General features: G+C 40.6%; 12 protein-coding genes across 12 annotated transcripts; 9 read left to right on the top strand and 3 right to left on the bottom strand. All coding sequences in view use genetic code 12, as the record gives it.

Moving 5' to 3' along the window:
• Window positions 1-41: 41 nt before the first annotated feature.
• Window positions 42-4,786, top strand: SPAPADRAFT_72504 (uncharacterized protein; the record flags this gene model as incomplete). The annotated part of the gene is made up of 2 exons (XM_007376496.1): window positions 42-624; window positions 943-4,786. The coding sequence occupies 2 exons, from the start codon at window positions 459-461 to the stop codon at window positions 4,716-4,718; spliced, it is 3,942 nt and encodes a 1,313-aa protein (XP_007376558.1).
• A 57-nt stretch (window positions 4,787-4,843) lies between these two features.
• On the top strand, window positions 4,844-10,587 carry PRP5 (DEAD-box RNA helicase; the record flags this gene model as incomplete). Its single annotated transcript, XM_007376497.1, has 2 exons — window positions 4,844-4,991; window positions 5,109-10,587. 2 exons carry the CDS (start codon window positions 4,844-4,846, stop codon window positions 7,478-7,480), a joined length of 2,520 nt encoding a protein of 839 aa, XP_007376559.1.
• On the top strand, window positions 7,620-8,471 carry SPAPADRAFT_62376 (uncharacterized protein; the record flags this gene model as incomplete). Its single annotated transcript, XM_007376498.1, has 1 exon — window positions 7,620-8,471. The coding sequence occupies one exon, from the start codon at window positions 7,627-7,629 to the stop codon at window positions 8,425-8,427; it is 801 nt and encodes a 266-aa protein (XP_007376560.1).
• SPAPADRAFT_62380 (uncharacterized protein) lies at window positions 9,212-10,507 on the top strand (the record flags this gene model as incomplete). Its single annotated transcript, XM_007376499.1, has 1 exon — window positions 9,212-10,507. The coding sequence occupies one exon, from the start codon at window positions 9,232-9,234 to the stop codon at window positions 10,462-10,464; it is 1,233 nt and encodes a 410-aa protein (XP_007376561.1).
• A 73-nt stretch (window positions 10,588-10,660) lies between the features above and the next one.
• On the top strand, window positions 10,661-10,867 carry SPAPADRAFT_141379 (translocon subunit; the record flags this gene model as incomplete). The annotated part of the gene is made up of 1 exon (XM_007376500.1): window positions 10,661-10,867. The coding sequence occupies one exon, from the start codon at window positions 10,661-10,663 to the stop codon at window positions 10,865-10,867; it is 207 nt and encodes a 68-aa protein (XP_007376562.1).
• A 357-nt stretch (window positions 10,868-11,224) lies between these two features.
• SPAPADRAFT_62382 (uncharacterized protein) lies at window positions 11,225-12,084 on the top strand (the record flags this gene model as incomplete). The annotated part of the gene is made up of 1 exon (XM_007376501.1): window positions 11,225-12,084. The coding sequence occupies one exon, from the start codon at window positions 11,236-11,238 to the stop codon at window positions 12,058-12,060; it is 825 nt and encodes a 274-aa protein (XP_007376563.1).
• Window positions 12,085-12,273: 189 nt separating this feature from the next.
• On the top strand, window positions 12,274-12,938 carry SLU7 (mRNA splicing protein; the record flags this gene model as incomplete). Its single annotated transcript, XM_007376502.1, has 2 exons — window positions 12,274-12,811; window positions 12,895-12,938. The coding sequence occupies 2 exons, from the start codon at window positions 12,274-12,276 to the stop codon at window positions 12,936-12,938; spliced, it is 582 nt and encodes a 193-aa protein (XP_007376564.1).
• On the bottom strand, window positions 12,914-13,994 carry SLF1 (Slf1p; the record flags this gene model as incomplete). Its single annotated transcript, XM_007376503.1, has 1 exon — window positions 12,914-13,994. The coding sequence occupies one exon, from the start codon at window positions 13,976-13,978 to the stop codon at window positions 13,109-13,111; it is 870 nt and encodes a 289-aa protein (XP_007376565.1).
• Window positions 13,995-15,180: 1,186 nt separating this feature from the next.
• On the top strand, window positions 15,181-17,543 carry TRY6 (Try6p; the record flags this gene model as incomplete). The annotated part of the gene is made up of 2 exons (XM_007376504.1): window positions 15,181-17,444; window positions 17,502-17,543. The coding sequence occupies one exon, from the start codon at window positions 15,272-15,274 to the stop codon at window positions 16,553-16,555; it is 1,284 nt and encodes a 427-aa protein (XP_007376566.1).
• On the bottom strand, window positions 16,595-17,502 carry SPAPADRAFT_51766 (NEDD8 ligase; the record flags this gene model as incomplete). The annotated part of the gene is made up of 2 exons (XM_007376505.1): window positions 16,595-17,443; window positions 17,500-17,502. 2 exons carry the CDS (start codon window positions 17,500-17,502, stop codon window positions 16,595-16,597), a joined length of 852 nt encoding a protein of 283 aa, XP_007376567.1.
• A 100-nt stretch (window positions 17,544-17,643) lies between the features above and the next one.
• On the top strand, window positions 17,644-19,488 carry SPAPADRAFT_141567 (anaphase promoting complex subunit 2; the record flags this gene model as incomplete). The annotated part of the gene is made up of 1 exon (XM_007376506.1): window positions 17,644-19,488. The coding sequence occupies one exon, from the start codon at window positions 17,644-17,646 to the stop codon at window positions 19,486-19,488; it is 1,845 nt and encodes a 614-aa protein (XP_007376568.1).
• On the bottom strand, window positions 17,981-20,927 carry SPAPADRAFT_62384 (uncharacterized protein; the record flags this gene model as incomplete). Its single annotated transcript, XM_007376507.1, has 1 exon — window positions 17,981-20,927. One exon carries the CDS (start codon window positions 20,920-20,922, stop codon window positions 19,513-19,515), a length of 1,410 nt encoding a protein of 469 aa, XP_007376569.1.
• Between the last annotated feature and the right edge of the window lie 676 nt (window positions 20,928-21,603).

Consider the following 21,603-nt stretch of genomic DNA (forward strand, 5'->3'; position numbering starts at 1 on the left):
TAGTTTTTTATTTAAGTTATTTTTTTTCTTTTGTTTTATGCAGTGAACGCACGAGCCGGCGCGGTAGCTTTGTTGGGTGATTCTTGTTCTTCTCCTTCTCCTTCTTATCCTTCTTATCTTTCTTATCCCTCTTCTCTACAGAGCAATCATAGCAATATACGATAATCGTGCATATCTGCTGATGTTCGTATGTTGTCTAGGAAGGTCTAGCCGTCGGATCTTTCCTTTCTGAGTATACTCGCCATAGAGATGTAAACCGAAGAAAAGGGGTCAGCCGGATAAGTCCGGACTTAACTAATCTGATCCGAGTCTGACCCCCCAATACTTCTGTCTTCACACGCAACACAGTCGTCTTACCACGTAATGGCACATGGCACTCCGTAAAAATTTTATCGATATCGTGCTTATCGATCACTGTGTGGTGTACGCAACAATGTGTGGCTAGCATATCGCATATCATGTGGTCATGCACGCAGCTGTCTATACGAAAGTTCGTTAAACTACGTGCTTCCCTCCCCCTCTCTTTGCCCCCCCACTGGAACGCGACTGCTTCAAGCTCTGGACCATCGCCATTGCCACCTCCACACGTATCACTGGATCGCCGTCTGCCTCTGCCCGAAGCTGGTACACGTCGTTGGACAACGACACTGGGGAACGGAACATGGTAGCGCGTGCTCGCGACATTCACGTTTCAGGTCAAAGAAGCGCAATCTAATTTTGTTTTACGACATGATTTGATAAGAGCTCTTCCTTCAAACTACTTTCTGTTTAGACAACAAGTGATTGCACACATGTCTTCAATGGGAATATCTTCGGTATCGCTGAGATATCCCCCTACAGAATCTACCCAACTACTACTGCCGAACCGACCTCCTTCATCGAGAAGCAGATCAATACCTCCCAACTACAGATCAACTACTCATGTTAGATCTAAGCTAACAGAGAAGGGCAAGGGCAACAACAAGAACAACGTCAGCAAGTTGGGAACATTCGAAGGGGTGTTCCTCCCTACGTCCCTTAATGTATTGTCCATCTTGATGTTCTTGAGATTCGGCTTCATCATTGGCCAAATGGGGATTCTAGGCACCATGTTTTTGTTGGTCCTTTCATACGCAATTGATATATTGACGACAATGTCAGTCAGTGCCATCGCCACTAATGGGACTGTCAAAGGTGGTGGAGCATACTATATGATTTCCCGATCATTAGGTCCCGAATTCGGAGGTGCCATCGGCATCATATTTGTCATTGGCCAGATTCTTAATTCGTCATTGAACGTGGTTGGTTTCATTGAACCCTTTTTGGAAAACTTTGGCTTGGAGCACGGAGATATGGTCAAGTTGTTACCGACAGGATACATGTGGCTGGTTCTTTACTCCACAGTTCTATTGGCGATATGTACGTGTGTAGCCATGGTTGGATCTCTGTTGGTTTCGAAAACCGCTTTGCTTTTATTCATTATTTTGACAATCAGTACCGTGTCTATTCCAATATCTACGTTTTTCGTCAAGCCTTATCATCCCTTGCCGGCTCCGCACGATGCCATTTTGTATACGGGGCTTTCATGGAAGACATTCACCGATAACTTGTACCCAAAGTTTACCAGCGGTGCAGCAGGGTCGGTGCTACCGCCAGGGGTGCCGGAAACATTTCGTGATTTGTTTGGGATTTTCTTTCCAGCCACGGCAGGTATTCTTGCTGGTGCATCGATGTCAGGAGAGTTGAAAACACCATCAAAGTCTATTCCATTGGGAACGTTACGTGGACTTTTGGTCACGTTTATTTTGTATACGGCTGTGATTGTGTCCATGGGGTCAGCCATTCCTCGTGATTTGTTGCATGTTGATATCAAAGTGATTCAGACCGTGAACTTGCTGAGCATTGTCATTATCCTTGGTGAGTTCTCGACATCGTTGTTTTCCGTGATTATGGGTATTGTGGGTGCATCATCCATGATTAACGCTATTGCCGATGACAAAATCATACCTGGGTTATCGCTCTTCACCACGAGCAAAAAGTCAATCAAGGACCAGAAGAAGGCCCAGATATGGAGTATCATATTGACGTGGTTCATTGCCCAGATATTCTTATTTGCAGATATTAACCAGATTGCCACGTTCATTACCATGGCTTTTTTAATGACGTTTATCGTGACAAACATTGCTTGTTTTCTTTTAAAGATTGGCTCAGCACCTAACTTCAGGCCCTCGTTCAAGTACTTTAGTACAAGGACTGCACTCACCGGTGCCATTGTGTGTTTTATCGCCATGTTTATCGTCGATGGGATCTCGGCCACGCTTGTAATTTTCTGCTTGACGTTCTTCATCTTGATGATCCACTACCTGACACCCCCGCTGAAGTTTGGTGATATCTCCCAGTTGCTCATTTATCATCAGGTTAGAAAGTACTTGTTGAGACTCAAGTTGGAGATGAGCGTCAAGTACTGGCGGCCACAGATATTATTACTTTGTGACAATCCCAGAACGTCGTGGAACTTGATTGGGTTCTGTAATCATTTGAAGAAAGGTGGATTGTATGTGCTAGGTCATGTGGTTATGATGAATGATGATACTGCTCCGGAATCCAACTCCAGCAAGAATAGCACTGTATTTTCAGTGAATACTTATAAAGAAGTGAGGAAGCAAAAGCAAGCATGGATTAAGTTGCGAGACATGTCCAAGGTGAAGGCGTTTGTCCAGATTGCTTTGGGTCCCACATTGCCCTGGGGGGTGAGAAATGTCTACCTTGGATCAGGGTTAGGAGGAATGAAACCTAATATTACTGTTCTTGGTTTCTACGATTTTGTCAAGCATGGCATTGAGATGCCAATCATCCCCACTTTTGAAGAAGGTGTGACTGACTTGCCCACTGACACCTGTCGTAAGGAGAAGAAGGTGAGTATTGGCCAATGGGTGCAGATTGTCGAGGATTTGATTGTCTTGCAGGCAACCGTGGCTGTTGCTGCCAACTTTTCAAAGTTGAAATTGCCCAAAGTGGAAGAAAATGGGTTCTGGAAGACGTTATTCCACAAGCCGAATGTCGACAAGGGTGTAAGCAAGTATATCGACTTGTATCCTATTCAAATGTCGTCCATTAACCAATTGGACAATGGCCAGCTGGTGTTGTCGACAAACTTTGACACGTATACTTTGATTCTTCAGTTGGGGTGGATTTTATCCACAGTCCAAGAGTGGAAATTAAACAATTTCAAACTCCGTGTGATTGTGTTTGTCGAAGCGGAACAAGAAGTCGAAGACGAGCGATCAAGATTGAGTAAATTGCTCTCGAGTCTTCGTATCGCGGCGGAAATCAAGATTGTATGCTTGGACGATGGAAGTTTGGACTCGTATAACTATATGGTGAAGGGATATACCAAGACGCAAAGCAATAGAGCCGTGTGTGAGCGAGTGGATAATATACTTCACGACGAACAATGGTGGATTAACTTGTCTAATGCCAGGGAGACGCTTCGTGAGATTGAAAAGAAGAAAATAGCAAGAAAGAAGATGGCCATGAAGAAGAAACCCATGCTGGATATAACGAGAAATGCATCTACTGCATCGTTTGCTGGGGTCGAAGAGTTTTACCCGTTGAACTTGAATTTGAGTCCGTCTCAGCCTAGTCAGTTTGATCAGTTTAAGCATAATAGAAGATACACCTTGTCGAACTTGCAAGAAAAGGGAATGGCGCTTTCGTTTAATCTCAAGTCACAAGCTGCGAATCAGTTTCTCAATTATGAAGATCCATTGAGTGACAGTAGTGATGACGAGGAAACGGCCACCAACAGTGTCAACAACAGCATGTTGAATTTGTCGGGTTATGACAAGACCCCGCTGCACACGCCGTTGCTTTCTCCAAGCACGCCCCAGCCACCAAAACATTATCGTCCCAACTTGAAGGAACAGACCAATCATTCGATGTTCAGGTCGTCAGATCAATTGTCGATTAGATCGGTGTCGAATCTTCGTCCTAACTTTCTGTCGGTTAAGATTCCTGAGTCACAGATCAACGATGATGAAGGGGAAGACAATGCAGATGAAGCTGATGTGAAACAGTCGATCCAGTTTGTTGCTGATGATGAAGTAGAAGAACAAGAAGAACAAGAAGAACGGGAAGTACAAGAAAATGTAGAGGAGGAACCATTAGAGTTGAAACCACCAACTGATATCAAGAAGAGTGTCAAGAGATCGCCGTCATCCAAGCTTCGCGCTGATGCCACGAGATCACCGGCGAAATCACCGGCGATATTCGCTAATGACGATGATATCATTCAACAAATGAGAACGCCGCAGTTTATGGCAGAAGAAGATGACGAGGATATTCCACCGTTGGCGCCTACTGACCGCAGCTATCGTGCTACTTCATCTACTGGTCCTTCTGGGTCGCGAGATGAGTTCTACAAAGCGAGAGGAATGCAAAAACAAGAAGACAAGAAAACCATAACGAGACGTGAATTACAAGAAGAGTTGAACAGGTTAAGTTTTGACGACATACCTGCAAAGGGACAACATATCGTGCTTAACGAATTGATGAAGCGGAACTCGGTGCTTGGAGAAACCTATGTGATCTTCTCGACGTTGCCGGCACCACCGATAGGCACACATTTAGATGAAGGTGAGTCATTTGAGTATACCAATAATCTTGCTGTGTGGTTAGATGATTTGCCGCCTGTTATGCTTCTCAACTCTCAGACTGTTACTGTCACCACTGCATTATAGTTGATATACATACATAGATTTTTAAACAATGACTTTGTCGCATTCATAATAAATTAAACAAAAAAAAATTGTAAGGCACCAGCACATCGCAAGTGTAATAACAGTAGTGATATAGAGTGTGTAACATGAACGGACATACATCCCAGGGCATTACTAACCAAACTTCAATCCAGAACGAAAATGGTGAATCCAAGGAGGAGAAATTGAGAAAGAGAAGAGAGCAGTTGCTAGCATGGAGGCAGAAGAAGGAGCAGGAGAAGGAGCAGGAGAAGAGTCAGGAGAAGAATCAGAAGCCTGCCCCTGCAACCACTGCTGCAACCGCAGCTCCAACTACAGCGCCGACTACAGTGCCGACTTCGGCAACTCCTGTCCCACCTACTCCTAGTCAAGTCGATGCTGATGAGAAAAAGAGAATACGACAGCAACGTATTGAAGAATGGAAGAGGGCAAGAGCACAACAGCTGCAAGAACCAGTCAAAAAACCAGATGTGGCGAAACCAATATCAGCTAGACCCACATTGACTTTGAAGAAGACCAACAAAACAACGGCCCCACTAAAGAGACCACGGGTTGTCTTGCAACAGGATGACCAAGAAAGCGATTCTGCAAAACCGAAATTCAAGAAGCCTACCCTTGATCAACAGGAAACACCGGCAAATGATGATGCACCAGAAGTGGATGAATTAGACTTGTATTTGGCTTCTCTTAGTGAAACGAAAAACACAACCAAAGTCCAACTAGACGAACCTGACGATCTCGATGAGGAAGAAGAAGTCGACGAAGAACAACTAAAACAACAGAAACTTCTAACATCACTCACAAAACTTCAAACCAAGGGAAAGGAACTCAAGCCAATTGATCACACCCTTGAAACTTATGCACCATTCAGAAAGAGTTTCTACCAACAGCCATACGAGCTACAAATGTTAACTCAAGAACAAATATCCGAGATCCGCAAAGAACTAGGGAATGTTCGTGTCAAGGGAAACAATGCACTGCATTACGCTCCAATCTCCAAATGGTCACACTTGGGACTTCCGTCAAACTTATCTACGGTCATTACTGACAAGCTACAGTTTGAATCACCATCAGCAATTCAATGTCAAGCTCTTCCTATAATCATGTCGGGCCGAGATGTAATCGGAGTCGCCAAAACCGGATCAGGAAAGACATTATCGTATGTTATTCCCATGTTGAGACACATTCAAGACCAGCCACCAATACGTGAGAATGATGGGCCTATTGGTGTTGTCCTCTGTCCCACTCGAGAACTTGCATTGCAGATTCAGCGAAAAATCTCCAATTTCACCAGCAAGAGTTTGCGAGTCTGTTGCTGTTATGGTGGATCTTCCATAGAACCCCAAATTAACGAATTGAAAAGTGGCGTGGAGATAATTGTGGGTACTCCCGGTAGAGTCATTGACTTGTTGGCGGCTAATTCAGGCCGTGTAACTAATCTACAAAGAACAACATATATCGTCCTTGACGAAGCTGATCGTATGTTTGACCTTGGGTTTGAGCCCCAGATCAGCAAGATATTCACTCAAATTAGACCTGACCGCCAGACTATTTTGTTCTCGGCCACGTTCCCGAGAAAGATGGAACAATTGGCAAAACACATCCTTGTTGATCCCGTTGAGATTATCGTGGGTGGAATAAGTGTCGTCGCTCCAGAAATCACCCAAAAAATCATCCTTTTCGAAAACGTCACTGCGGAAGAGTTCAAACTGGACAGAATTGACAAACTCCATTCTATACTTGCTGACTACCAGACATACAAAAAGGTACTTATATTTGTGGAGAAACAAAATGACGCCGATGATCTAGTCACACAACTCCTTGCGTTCAACTTGCCCTGTGTAGCGATCCATGGAGGTAAAGACCAACTCGACCGACGCTACGCCATCAAGGAATTTTCAAGCATCAACAGTGGTGTCGACATTCTCATTGCTACATCGGTGGCTGCCCGTGGATTGGACGTTAAAAGTTTGGGACTTGTGATTAATTTCGATCCGCCCAATCATATGGAAGATTATGTTCATCGTGTAGGCCGTACGGGTAGGGCAGGATCGAAGGGAACGGCAATCACGTTTGTGTGGAATAAGCAGGAACACGAAATTGCCAATCTTGTGAGAGCGTTGCGTATGAGTAAAGTGGAAGAAATAGATTCGAGATTAGTGGAAATTGCCGAGAGTTTTTCGAGCAAGGTTAAACAAGGCAAAGAGAAGATCCATTATGGGTTTGGAGGTAAAGGTTTGGACAAATTGAAACAAGTGCGTGATCTGAAATTGCAAATGGAAAAGAACATGTATGATGAGCTGACTACGGAGACAGTTAAAGAAAAGAGTGTCACTCCAAATGCTACACCCAATGCCACTGCTGCCGCCTTACCTGATTTTGAAATCATTGAAGGAAACAGCCCCGAGACGTCTGGTCCCGACAAGTGTAAGTTCTATTCGAGGATTATCATCAATGACTTGCCTCAAGCTGCTAGATGGAATATCGTCAATCGTGAACACTTGTCCAAGATTATTGAAACTTCTCGAACGTCAATCACCACCAGAGGTCAATTTTATCCACCTGGTAAAAACCCACCTCCCAATAATAAAGACCTGTTGGCTAAACTCTACTTGCTTGTTGAAGGGTTAGACAAGTCGTCGGTGCATGAAGCTAACAATATGATACGAGAACGAATGATTGAAGGATTGGAATTGGCGGCTCAACAAGAGACGAATGTTCCTGGAGGTAGATATGTAGTTTAAAATATCAAGTGCTGAAAAATTCACATTATTATTCTCCCCGCAATCACAAAAAAAAAAAGAAGCCGAGGTTTGCAATATAAATTTCAACTATAAATATAACCCTCCTTCTCTATTTCTTCGTTATTCTTGTAAACTCCTCGCCAACCATGACCTTTAAAGCTTCAGATTATAAATACGAATACTTCTCCGTGAGTGAGATCCAAGAAGGATTCATTCATGTTGTGTACAACCATCCCAAGACCCTCAATGCGTTTGCTGAACAAAATTGGAGAGATTACGGAGAAATATTCACCAGACTCGACGCCGAACAAGACGTCAAACTCATTCTCGTTACTTCCGGTGTGGCTCGTTCCTTCTCTAGTGGATTGAACTTGAAACAGGCAATGGAAGTGTTTGACCCTAGTCGTACGGAGAAAGAAAGTGAAGCCCACTTGTTTACCCACATCAAGGACTTTCAAGATGCAATTGGTGTGCCTGCCCGCATCAACACTCCTACAATTGGGATCTTGAATGGAATCAACTATGGGCTTGCCCTCGACATTTCCTCGGCATTCACCATCAGAATCGCCGTGTCCGATGCCGTATTCTCCATTGCTGAGATCAACATTGGGATTGCTGCTGATATAGGTACTCTCCAACGTGTCCCTCGTTTAGTCAACAACAAGTCTAAGTTGTTCCAGCACGCATTATTGGGTGACAAATGGGGTGCCCAAGAGGCATTGGATTTAGGTTACGTAAGTTGCATTGTTGACTCCATTGATGCCGGAATTAAGATTGCTAAAGCATGGGGAGAAAAGATATGTGATCTGGAAAGATGGGCTTTGCGTGGTACTAAGCAACATATCCAGGATATTCTCAATGGAGGCACCATGGAAGATGGATTGAAGTCTATTCAAAAGTATAACGCTTTTCATATTGCTCGTGCTGGTATGAATACTAAGTTGTAAGCTTTATGTATGTGTAATATATCCGGGTAATCTTTCCCGATTCGGAACCGATTTTTTTTTTCTTTTTTTTATTTTTATGATATCAAAATTTTTCAGTATTTTCACAGTGTGAGCATTGAAGCTATAGTGTAGGGTAGTATGACAGGAATAATAAGAAGCGGGCAGCTAGCTAATGGACTTAGAAAGACCATAAGGAGGAGGTATAGTGTTTCCACGCTTACCTTCTCGGAAGAAGTTTTTCCTGCTCATCAAGAGACGAGACCAAACACACACATACCCAAGACACCTACACTCGGTGACAAATTACAAACCATGCCTTCCGTTCGTGCATCTAAATCATATACTGCCAGTCGTGGCAGCTCACCCCGGTTATCTGACGACAAATCCCATAAAATTAAAACGCAGATCATTGACTTGGTGGAAAGAAACCAGTTTGACTCATTGAGTAAACTCCTATTATCATGGGCCCAACATGATCCAAACGCCATGTTGGATGTATTGGGACACCACCAGTTTACTGAGTATATGAGGTTGCTAATTTCTAAAAAGAACTTCCATTTAAAGCTGTACCTGTCCTTAGCACCAATTTTACGATTAATCAACCCCAAATCGCGAATTACTCAACCAGCAGTAGTACATTCCATGACTGAAGCCATCCGTGACATCTACGGTGCATTGATATATACCAACCCTAACATTAAGTTCTATGACCAGGAAAGAAGACATGATATCTATGCCACCCTGGAGTTAACCGGGTATAAGTTTACCACTACAGATTATGAAAACTTGATGCATTTAGAAGTCATGAATCGTAAATTGGATTTAGCTGCCAAGTGGTTCCGTACATTCAAGAGGGAATCCCCGTATGATTATGTTGGGAAAATGACGCCCAAGATGTGGATATTGGTTTTCCAGATTTACAGCGGTGGGAATTTACATCTTTGGGAATTGAAAAGCACAGAATTGGCCTCAATTAGGTATGACCCAAAGAATAGTAGGTTTGTCGACTCCATCAAGTCCAATGACTTATTGGCCGATTTCAGAAAATCTGGGTTGCAAGTTGCCGAGATGGGATTGGAATTCCATGAAACTTTGATTTGCAGTTTGGGGTACGAAGGTAAATTGTCACAACTTTTTAATTTTATCGAGTCAGTATGGGGAGTTGACGAAACTGGGAAAATAATTTCCGACGATGTTAAATTGAAACCGAATGATTCTAGGTATCCAACCATGAACACTGTTATTAGTATATTTTCTAGTATTGCATATAACGGTCATTTCTTTGACGCAATGAAGTTTGTTAGTGAATTCCAGAAATCATACGAAATAACTGGAAGTAATGCATTAGACAAGAGGTTTTTCGATCTGATTTTCAGCTGGTGCGATATGTCCACTAAATTTGAAGAAGATCGTGCCTTGCTGTATTTCTTGAGACAAACCAATGTGAAAACCAACGGTACACCTACCTTGAATGAAATTTCCAATGACGTTAACTTTGACTATGAGGGATTCTTGGAATTCGTCAAGAAACTTAAACAGGAAAGAAACCAGGCATTTCAACAGCTATGGGATATTTACCAAACTGACGAAATAGATTTCAACCACAGCATCTACTCCACATATTTGAACTATTTGAAAGAAGGAATAGCTGATAATCTAGAACAGAAATATTATGATTATTTGTCAGCATTATTAAGACAATACCAAGCATACCACACCACATCACAATCGTTTAATAGACGTGCCAACCTTGGCTTTGAACCCGTCAATGAAAAGCATCAATCGGTATACATACTTTATCAAGCGGCCATGAAGGAATTGATCGACATCAAGGGGAAATCCTTGTACATAGGCCAATGCCAACCCTTGATTGATGAATGGTCCCTTGATACCGCCATGAAACAACAATTGAGTGATTGGTTCAAGCACGAGAAATTGAATCAATTTAAGAGGTTGAGAGAGAAGAAGAGACAAGAGTTTATGATGACCTTAAAGAAGGAGGATGATGAGGATGATTCGTTGTTGAGCTTGATGTAGAAGAAGTATTTATTGTGTTGTAAATAAAATTGAATTTTGGCTGCCAAATTTATAGTGTAAGCTTTGTCGTGCGGTTACCGAAATTAGTTATTGTGCTGTCACTTTCTGGTTCCACTCGTTGGACGTAAGGAAAAAAAAAAAAGAGGACAACGGGAAACAATCAACAGTTCTTCTTGTATCACACAAACTATAAGATATGGCCAACGAAGGATTAGAAAAACTCACTGAAGTTCCAGTAGAGTTCTTTAAGGACGGTTCCGCATTTGTCAAGAAATGTCACAAGCCTGATCAAAAGGAATACTTAAAGATTGTCAAGGCTGTTGGTGTTGGGTTCATTATGATGGGTGTTGTCGGTTATGCTGTTAAATTGTTGCATATCCCAATTAGATACTTGATTGTTTAAGCAAGCACCCTGGATGGTGAATAAATGTATATTTTTGTATACTTAATAATAGATTAACGTGAAACAATATTTGTAATAGGTCTTGTGGTGTTGAATGCCAGATATTCAGGCAATTTCCAGTGTTCCACACTACATCCACTCAACCGTACTCCAATTCAGCCTACTCTTGCCGATTTATGAAATGCAACCACGCGATTCACATATTGAATCCGATTTGCCCTTTGCATGCCAAAGCTCAACCTCACTTGGTAACTGACCAGACACACATTCCGTGCGGCTCAGTTTTCTAAACCTCCATCACCATTTTTTTTTTTAAAAATTTCGCATCTCTTGGTTTCCCTCCATCTCATTACAATTAGCAGTCAACCATGTCCACATCAGCCTTTGTGAAAAAACTAGCGTCCAACTCGCGTAAGACAAGAGACGCTGCTTTAGAATCGCTTGAAGCATACCTTTCCAAATCCACCAAACTCAGTCTTCTCGAATATGAAAAGTTGTGGAAGGGAATGTACTATTCTGTATGGTTCTCGGACAGACCCCGTACCCAAGAACGTCTTTGTGAGAGTCTCGGAAGATTATACAGTGACGTTGTTCCATTACTGAAGTTTCCTACTTTCTTGGATGCATTTTTCAACATTATGATCTTGACCTGGAGCGATATTGATCAATGGAGAGTCGACAAGTTTTACTTGTTGATAAGAAGAGTGGTGCGTCATTCATTCAAGAGATTAAAGAAGGAGAACTGGAACGAAGAAGTTGTTGCCGAGTTTGTCAAGGTTTTGGAAGGCGGGGTGTTGAGTGGGAGAAAGGATGTTCCTGTGGCTTTGCCTTACCATTTATGTGATTTATACTTGGATGAATTGGAATTGGTGATTTTTGAAGAATTGAAACAGGAGCAGGATGATGTTGATGAGCTGAAGGGTGAAGATGGGTATGCTGAAAAGTATGAAGAGCTTTTCAAGAAGAAGTTGCAAATTGTGGATGATGTTCCTGTGACTGCTTTGATTTCTCCATTTGCCAAGTTAAACAAGGAAGCTTTATTGAAGACCTTGAGAGAAAAGTGTGCAGAAGAAGTTTTAAATGATGAGAGATTGAAAGATTGGGGAGTGACTGAAGATGATGACAGTGAAGAAGAAAGCGAAGCTGAAGCTGACGAAGCTGACGCGGATGAAGAAGAGTGGAAGGGGTTCTAATTAGCATATATATATATATATAGACCAAAAGTATTGTAAATTAACATTTTCGTACAGTGAGACTTTGCTCTTTGCATCTTTTAGTAGAGTTCTATGGCCTGTATTGTTGTTGACAATTTGCTAAAATTTTGCCAACTTTTTCCAACAAATGTATAATCGCAAATACAAAACCAAAAAAAATTAACATACACTATTTTCAATGACCATCCCACAATGTCACAACCAAATCAATACATACCGAAATATATAACATCAAAACCATGGTATCAGGGTAACAAAGATGACGACTCAACAGACTACTTGTCGCACCATCGTGTCAACAACGAAATAGTAGACCATAGCATCCCCACCACCGGTCACGGTATAAAAGACTCCGACGTCCGTATCCAACATGAAGACTACGATAGTAAACGAGATCGATGGTATGGATACACCCTGGATGAATGGCTTGCCCATCTTGACAAATGGACTGAGAAGAAAGAAGAAGAGCAGAAGTCCGATGAGCCTGATTACGAATTAGAACTTATTGAGTTAGACCTACTTGAAAACCAACTTGTAAATACAAAACAACACCCTTTGGAGAAACTTATCCGCGATAGAAACGATATACCTGGATATATTCACAATATAACTAGTAACCCCAATAATAAAATCAAGCTTGAATTCGACCCAAAGTCTAGATTGGTTAAAGATCCAAGTGCTGGGTTTATCAATGATCTGAACCAATTTGTCAAGAAACTAACTGGGGAAGGTAAGCAGTTGAATGAATTACAAAGATTCGCTTGGGATCTTGGAGGTGAAGATGACCCAGCAGATTTGAATAATAGCATTGAGGCCAGCCCAACGCTAATGATGATGAAAATGAAGCAAGAAGCTAAACGAAGGAAATTGAACGAAAAACCCGAGCTTGATAAGAATGGGTTGATAAAATCTCGATATGCTGAAGACGTGTATGCGTTGAATCATACCTCAGTGTTTGGAAGTTATTATGAATCGGGGAACTGGGGATACAAATGTTGCAAACAAACGGAAAGAAATAGCCAATGTACTAATTCACCCAATCCCGCCAGTTCTTAAGTCTAACTCGTGGTTCATTTTCTAATAATTGCAAACTATCAATGTCGGAAATGGCGTCAATCAACAATGTTATATCAGTTCCATTCTTGGTTAAGTTCTTGAGACGATTGAATTGGATTAGATCTTGGAGCTTAACGCTGCCGTCAATGGGATTGAATAATGAACGTAGATATAAATCTTTGCATAAGTTTTCGGTGGAAAAGTAGTATTCGAGTTGTCGTTTGATTATATCGTGTTTGCTAGATTTTGGAGATTGCACTTCAGGATAGTATTCATAGATTGGATATATAGGGAATACAGGAATAGGAAATGGTGAAGGATACACCAATGGAAACTGACCTTCAAGTGGACTTACTGGTCCTTCGTACTCAATGGGACTAGAAAGTTGAGTTTGAAGCGGACTTGTAAACTGGCCTTCGCTTGTTTGTTCTTGGATAGGGCTTGACTCGGATTCATCACGACTGGTGTCCATAGGATACACAATAGAAGGATTGGTATAGTGGTAGTTATCAGTTCTGGTAGCAATTTTATATTTGTAAGCGCCCGTTCCACCTTTGATATTACCTTGATTTTGAGGAAATTTAGTGGGTTTCTTAATAGTGGTATTCTTGCCAATACGAATCATGACCGATCCACTATTTTTCTTGTTTGATTTCCTCTTGGTGAGTGGTGGCGCCAGGTGAGGAGTGAATGGCAGCAGGTCCTCTGGGGAAATAAGCGGTGATGTTAAACTAGGCACTACTTCGTCATTTGACTCAACAGGAGGGTTATTTTCGATTAATTGATTCAAGGACCATGCATTGACAGTTGGGGGAGGTGCTGGTAATAGACGATTGACCATTGTGCTAACCTGGTGTGTGAATAGAAAGGAGTTATAAATTTGTTGTAAAACAGTTGCAAATGTAAACACAAAGGCAAAAAAATTAGGGAGTGAGAAAATGGCTGTAAAAAAAAAAAGCTATGTGGTAAACTTAAACTTCACAAGACCAAACGATAAAGTCACAAAAGCGGAATATCGTCCAATTCTGTCAAGGCAAATAACAATTAATTAATGCGATAACCGCGGTGCCTTAACACATTAATCACAGGCTGTTTATGTGTAGTGATGTGCCCAGGAATGATTTATTTCGCCTATGTTGCAGTAGTCACAAGAGAAGTTATTACTGAGAGATGTGGAGAGGGAGCGAAAGAGCGAAAGAGCGAGAGTGTCAGGGGGTGTGAAAATGGCACCAGCAAGGATCTAAGGGAAACACCGCAACCATTGTTTATACCCTGGTTAGCAAATGTGTTATCACTCGTGGTAACCTTATCCACGTGAGCTATAGCCAACGTGCAGCTTTTTTTTTTATAAAAAGTCAAAAATTGCACTGCTATTTAAAGTGCGAGTCTTACAAGATAACAGAAGCGAAGTACGACAGTTATTGTCTGGCGCACGTGGGGCACGGAATTATTTTTTTGTGTAATTATTTTCTGTCTAAAATAATGCAATGTGCAGTTGTTTAAGTCTCGTGGGACACACTTTATAGTGTCTCGTCACACGTTTTGTTATCGTGTGACTTATTACTTGGGCTAAACCTGGCACGGGGGGATGGCAACACAAGGGGGGGAGAAGAAAGAAAAATGCGATTTCATTGTTGGCTCAATAAATAATACGCTGACCAACGTTTCATCTCAATGTCATGGGCATACGTATGTTGTGTCTTGTTTAATATGCTCCAGTTATTTTCTTAGACTCCATTGACTTGGTGCTCCACCCCATATAGGTCCGATCTCATTGGATCTTCTCTTCTACTCTACATGAAATCTTAAAACAGCTAAAGTGAAACGATGAAAGAAAAACATAATAATAAAAAAATTAGCAAAATAAAAAAAAAATAATTAACTTTAATTTATTTTTTTTTTAGTTGTTTTATATCTGGGCTTATTAAACGTGGGCGGCGGAGCAGGCAACATTAAACTGTCAAGACAGGCACTACCCTTTTGTATATTAAATTGTATAATTAAACCTTAGTTTGATTTTGATATATAATCACTAGAGTTTTTCCGACTTATCCTTTTTTGTCACTTTTCCCCCAAATTCTATTTTTTGCAATAAACTTCTAGCTCCTCCACAGTCACCTATTTTGCAATCTAAATGGTATTTCCAAGTCCTCCAGTATTGAAAACTACAATCATCCAACTAAATAAAGAGTTGGATTCCGATGATAAAAATTACGAAATATTAACGAATGAATATACAAATAACTCCACCAACAACTCCGTGGATATAATAAACTCAGGATCGGGTTCATCCTCCCTTTCAAACAACAAGAAGAAACGAAGAAGATCATCCGCTAATATCGACTCAGAAGAATTAGCCAAACGGAAACATGAAACTAAACAATTACATTCCATAATCGAAAAACGAAGAAGAATTAAAATCAACCGTGAGTTTGAAGCATTGAAGTATTTGATTCCTGCTTGTAGAGCCTCCAATGCCAACCAACCAACTGCTACCGCTAAAAAGAATCAACCAAATCCCGGTAATGCCAACGGGAACAAAATTGATGGAATGTACAAATTGACTATCTTGAAATCTTCTGTGGAATATATTTTATACCTTCACCACATCATTCAAAAGCAACATGAATTACTACAACAGAGTAACAACGAAGCATATTCCAAATTCAATATAGATTTTGCCAAGATTCCTTTGGATGTCAACCAGTATAGAAATATCGACAAAGAATTCAATTTTAAAGAACTACTTGAAGGGACAAGTCCTTCCACCTCATCGAGTGAAATGTCATCATCAGGAAGGAGTTTTGACTATAGAACACATTCGATAGTGGAAGAACAAGAAGAAGACGATGAAGGGAATACTAGCAGCACAAGCACTGCCACTATCAATGGTCCTACCACAACTAATACCCCCACCAACTACCAATCTACTATACCGATGAGTGCATCCTCAAGTATATCCGAACTCAAGAAACCACAATTACCATCACCAGAATTCACTCCAGATATCGCACCAATACTAACCATGTTAAACAAATACCAAACAGCCTCGTCCGCATCACAATCACCAAACCTTATATCTCGAAAGTCCTCATATGCTTCTCCAAACATGTTAGGTATAAAGTCAAATAACCCCTCTCCATTCACCATCCCTATGAAATCTACATTATCTGGTTCAGCCTTTACATCTCCTTCTATGATCGGGTCCTCCTCCTCTTCAGCTAAAGCCAATGGGTTCAGATTACCTGAACCAGCCGTTGAAGTTGACCAACAGTTGGTACCACCTCGCAAAATGTACTTCAAGTCCAAGAGCAATGCCAGTTTCGCTAAAGAAGATAGTTACGAAGATAAAGATCAAGATGCTCTGAAAACATTGTTAGCTTTACGAAAATCAAGTATTGATAGCTTGTTAAATTAAGGTAGGAATATTTCTTTCAATTCTATATAGTATTAATTTTTAGTTTACACCTTCTACTAGCCCGTTTTCCCGTAAATATTCTATGTACTCATCCATTACATTGGGCCAACTTTGCATTTCATCGTAATCTTTAAACGCCACTGGATCTTTGATTATGATGTCCTGCACAAATAAATAAAATTGACACCAGCCGTCAAAACTAAATGGTTTCTTGTGATCTTCAAGTACAAACTCGTACCATTGGTCGAGTCTTTCTTCTACCTGTTGTTTAACTGGAGCACCAACTTTCTTCAAAACCAAGGGAAGCAACAATTTCCAGTAGTCAATACATGTTTGAACATCCAATACTCGTTGATTTTCTACTTCTTTTAAAAACTCAAATGTAAACTCATACATTCCTTTCAAGGTCAATGGCTTGTCTTCCATTACATCAATATACTGGTTACCCAGGTCAAGAATATCATCATGGACATGTAATATGACGTTCTTCATCTGTGTAATAGTATAACATTCATAATGTTGCCAAATTGTAAGAAACGCATCCTTATTGAAAACCCCTACCCTGGGTGATTTCAAAAAGTATGCTAGTGTAAGTGCAAGAGGGTCTTCTGGAGTGATTGACAAATCCTCAAGGTATGCCAACGTTCCATCAATACCTATATGCTCATCATCCTCCCGATACTTCTTGAACAAACTTACTAATCGTTTATCACTCTTCACAGGAGGTTTACGATTGGTTGTAGTAGTGGTAGCAGGACTGGCATTTCTATTATAGAAATTGTCCAACGCGGCATTCAAATTGTAATTTGCATTTTCAACAAACTGTTGGGCCTGGGGGCCAGGAACACCAGTCAATTCTTGGAATTGGCGCTTCACTTGCTGCTTAGACTTGAAGGACGTTAGTATACGTTTGAACCAGCTCATATTATCATAGCAATGCGTACCATTTTTTTTTATTAGACGCTGTTGGTTGTGTTTTCCTGGGCTTCCTTAAAAATGTGGGTTTTAGAACAATCCATACGTCGTTTTTTTTTTTTGATCTGCTAGATTGGTAAAGTGCTGCCAAACTGGCGTCTAATAAGTACTCCATGAACATTGAAATAACATCAAAGGTAATCAGTCAGATTATACCCCGACCGGGATTGTACGATCTTGGTGGTGACTTAGACAATGATATCCAGATTGTCCTTGATTGGTTGAGTCCATACTATCCAGAAAACCTAAACAATAACAAACCTACAAAGATTGTTGATCCGTCAGTACGAGTCAAGAAAGCTATACATGGCTATTTGAAACATGAACTGAACCAGATTGAGTTTGTTATGGTTTACATAAACACTATATCGTCTCAGTTTGAAACCAAGTTCGTGGCGGACCTTCTGTTTTTGGAGTATATTCACATGGTTAGGCAATTGCTGCACTATTACAATTGTCATTTGGATTATTTAAACCTCACAAACCGTTCCCGAATGATCTTCACTAGAAAACTAAACTTGCTAATTAATAGCAAACTATCACATACCAAAATGGAAGAATACTTTGCCGAACGGTTGTTTGGAGATTTGTCAAGCCAACTGCATTTCGAACTTATTGATGTGATAACTACATTGACTTCTATAAATTTGACCAATGAACTTAATTCTACCATGATTCAATTGGCAATATCCACAATCAAAAGAAATATCAAAGAAATAGCCACCGAGAAATGGACAGTTCCCATACTAGACTCGATTAACAATTGCATAACTACTCAAATTTACCCAACATTTTCCTTGGTTACATCATACACGGAATCACCAGCTGCATCCTATCTCTCTTCCCTAAATACAACTGCCCATGATGAACTAGTCCACCTTCGAATAAGCGAGATATATACCATGGTGTCGACATACCCCAGCTCCATACCAGCACTTGAAGAACTTCACCTATGTCTTACATCATCCACAAAACGTCGTCAGTTGACCACCCTGTTTATAGATTCTATGAGAAAACACTTGCTTCATTCAGGCGCAGACACTGTTGATATAATTCACATCTACATCAAAACCATGCAATCTTTTCTAATCATTGATCCTCGAGGGGTGTTACTAGATCAAGTCATTCGACCTGCTCGAAAATACTTGAGAACCAGAGACGATGTTGTGATTAAGTTAGTTCACGGAATGTTGAATAACAATCCTTCTAGTAAACTTTATGAGTTGGCTGTTGAATTGACAAGAAAACAAGAGAGTATTGTCAGAGATGAAGGACTCAAATGGACACCAGATCCAATTGACGCCCTTGCCGATTTCAAACGGGGAAAACACGACGTGATTGAATCACTTCTTTCCATATTCACATCCAAGGAAGTATTTATCGATGAATTTACGCGATTGTTTGGAAAACAATTGATTGAAGGTGGAGATGTGCAAGATATAGAAGAGAAGTTAGTTCTTCTCAAGTCAAGATTCGGCAACGATTTGTTTACCATGTTGGATATTATGATTCGTGATATCAGACAAAGTGGATTATATCAAGGAGATTTGTTACGTATGTCGGTGTTGTCTCATTTGTATTGGCCTTCTAGCATGCTTGAGCATGATTCGTTTTCTGTTCCGGACTTGATACAACAGCGATTTGATGAATTTAAATCTCAGTTCATTAATGATAAACCTGGCCGTACTGTAAAGCATATACCTAGTTTGGGATCGGTCACGCTTGAGCTTGAAATTAATCATGAAACAAAACTGTTTGTAGTCACACCATTACAAGCTGCAATTATCGATTTGTTTAATGAGAAAAGTGATGAAGTTTCAGTTAACGATGCGGCTACAAAATTAAGTATCAGTGAATACACCGCAACACAGGCATTAAATTTTTGGGTTGATGAAAAAGTGTTGATGAAACTTACAAGCACATTATACATTGCTAATGAAGATGATGAATCGTTTTAATATTATACAGATGATATACATAGATTAGTTACTATTCTTCTTTTCCTTCTTTCCAACGATAGGTCCTCTATTCTCTTGTTCAATTCGTTTGGCAACATCACTATACTCGTCCAGGCTAGCCCATTTCCTGGCGGCTCTAATTTCATCACTAGAATAACCTGGAACTCGTAAACCCCAATTCCGCTCTAAATTAACTTGCAAATCACGAATATCAATACGATCAATTTTGCGATGTTTGGCTAAGCGGCATGAAAATCCCACGACTGATCTCACGAAATCGTCAGCTAAATCCAAGAATAAATCTTCGACATCGCCATCAATTGTCATTTTGGAGTCACCCTGATCTACACCGAGATTGTTTATTAATTCCACAAGTTTCCGTTTTGTGAGTACGCGGCCACCATTGTCGGGTATATTGTTGGGTGTTATTGTGTTTGATGATAGCTGGGAGATATCGGGCCGTGCAAGTGATGAGAGGTGAGTTGTTGATGCAGATGTGATTGATGGTGTTATTGTTGGTTTTGTCATGTTTAATTTGACAGAAACCGATTTGGCAAGTTCTGGACGGACGGAATCTGGTTTAGGCGTGATTGAAGTTGTTACTGATGCTGGAGTTATTGATTTAGATTTGGATTTTTGTGGGGATACCACGGCAGGTTCTTCTTTCTTGATAGATTTGGTTTTGGCTGGTGAAGAAATTTCTTGTGGTGGTGGTGGTGCTTGTTGTGGTTGTTGTGGTGCTGGTGCTGGTGCTGGTGCTTGGGTTTGTGGCGGTTGTACCGGAGTTGGCAGGGTATTGACATTTACAGGAGTTGTGCTTCCTGATATTCTGCCCTGTTGAACTAATTGGTTTTTCATATAAACTGCCAATTTCTGGAAACTAACTAATTGACCTTTTAACCTCTCCATTTGTTCATTGATGGTTTGTTTCTTGGCAGCATCTTTCTCGTCACTATGTGCTTGTTCCAACTTCTTTACACCTTCGTAAACTTCCTTCATACGATTCTTTACATGGTTAAATCTTTCAATTGTGATTTTCTGTCCTTGTAATTCGTTATTCACTGGTGGTGTAGCCGCACTTGTTGTTGTTGGAGCGGGCACAGAACTAGGTCGTTGAGGAACTGGAGATTTGATTTCTGGACTGGTGCTACGTGATTCACCAGCACTTGGAGGAACAGTGCTGGGACCTGTTACAGGAACAGCACTTGCTGTATCAGTTCCATCCTTTTTAGCTTGCAGTGCTTGGTAATTAAGCAAGACTCGTTTGATTTTCTCAGCAACCTGATAATGTTGTTTGGCTTTGGCAGGATCAGTGGTTGCTTTAGCCTGGGCTATTTCCTCCTTAAGTTTCTGAAGTAGGATTTTGGCCTTCTGTTGATTGATCTCGGGGTCTGGTGTGACCTTGGGTGGATCTATGTTGCTTGATCCCTCCATTGTTGGTTTATATATGCTGGTTATATAGTGTGCTTGGTTTTGTTTTTTTTTTTTTGCTTACGGTGGTGTGAAACACTAGAAAAAATCTAGGTCGTGCAAAATGGATAATATCACCATGTTAACAGACCCACTTGCTTAGCCAATGCTAAATATCACTAATAAATATTTATATACTATACAGAAGGTTATATCAGTAAGTCTTAGCATTATATACATTTGTATAAATAATATAAATTTGATTAAATCCGAGCAATTGATGTAGCACAGGTCAGGTTCTCCTGTTCTTTGTGCAAAAACAAAATTCATTGTGTTAAGAAAGCTATTATTTGACCAGGCAACTCTTGTAATATTGTCGTTCGCTTGGGAAAAGGTTCTTGAAACAAACTTAAATCTAACACCAAATATATTGAGTAATTCCAATGAATGTAATAAATCGAAAAGCACCAGTTACTGGTAGTTTTGTGGACATGCAGGCAATAAAAGGAGCAGAAAGTACCGTGGGTAGTAACTTAAACGTAAAGTTCAATATCCTCCAACAAAGATTCTGGAAATTTTCATATACAGCAGGCATATAAGCTTCCCTGTAATTGTTGCTATAGTGTTGCCAATTCCACCTTCTAACTTTGTATCTCTTTTTCTTTTCTTATTCTGCAGATTTTCTGATTTCTGTGGGGAATCTTT

The sequence above is a fragment of the Spathaspora passalidarum genome (genome assembly GCF_000223485.1).
Source record: "Spathaspora passalidarum NRRL Y-27907 unplaced genomic scaffold SPAPAscaffold_5, whole genome shotgun sequence".
Taxonomy (NCBI): domain Eukaryota; kingdom Fungi; phylum Ascomycota; class Pichiomycetes; order Serinales; family Debaryomycetaceae; genus Spathaspora; species Spathaspora passalidarum.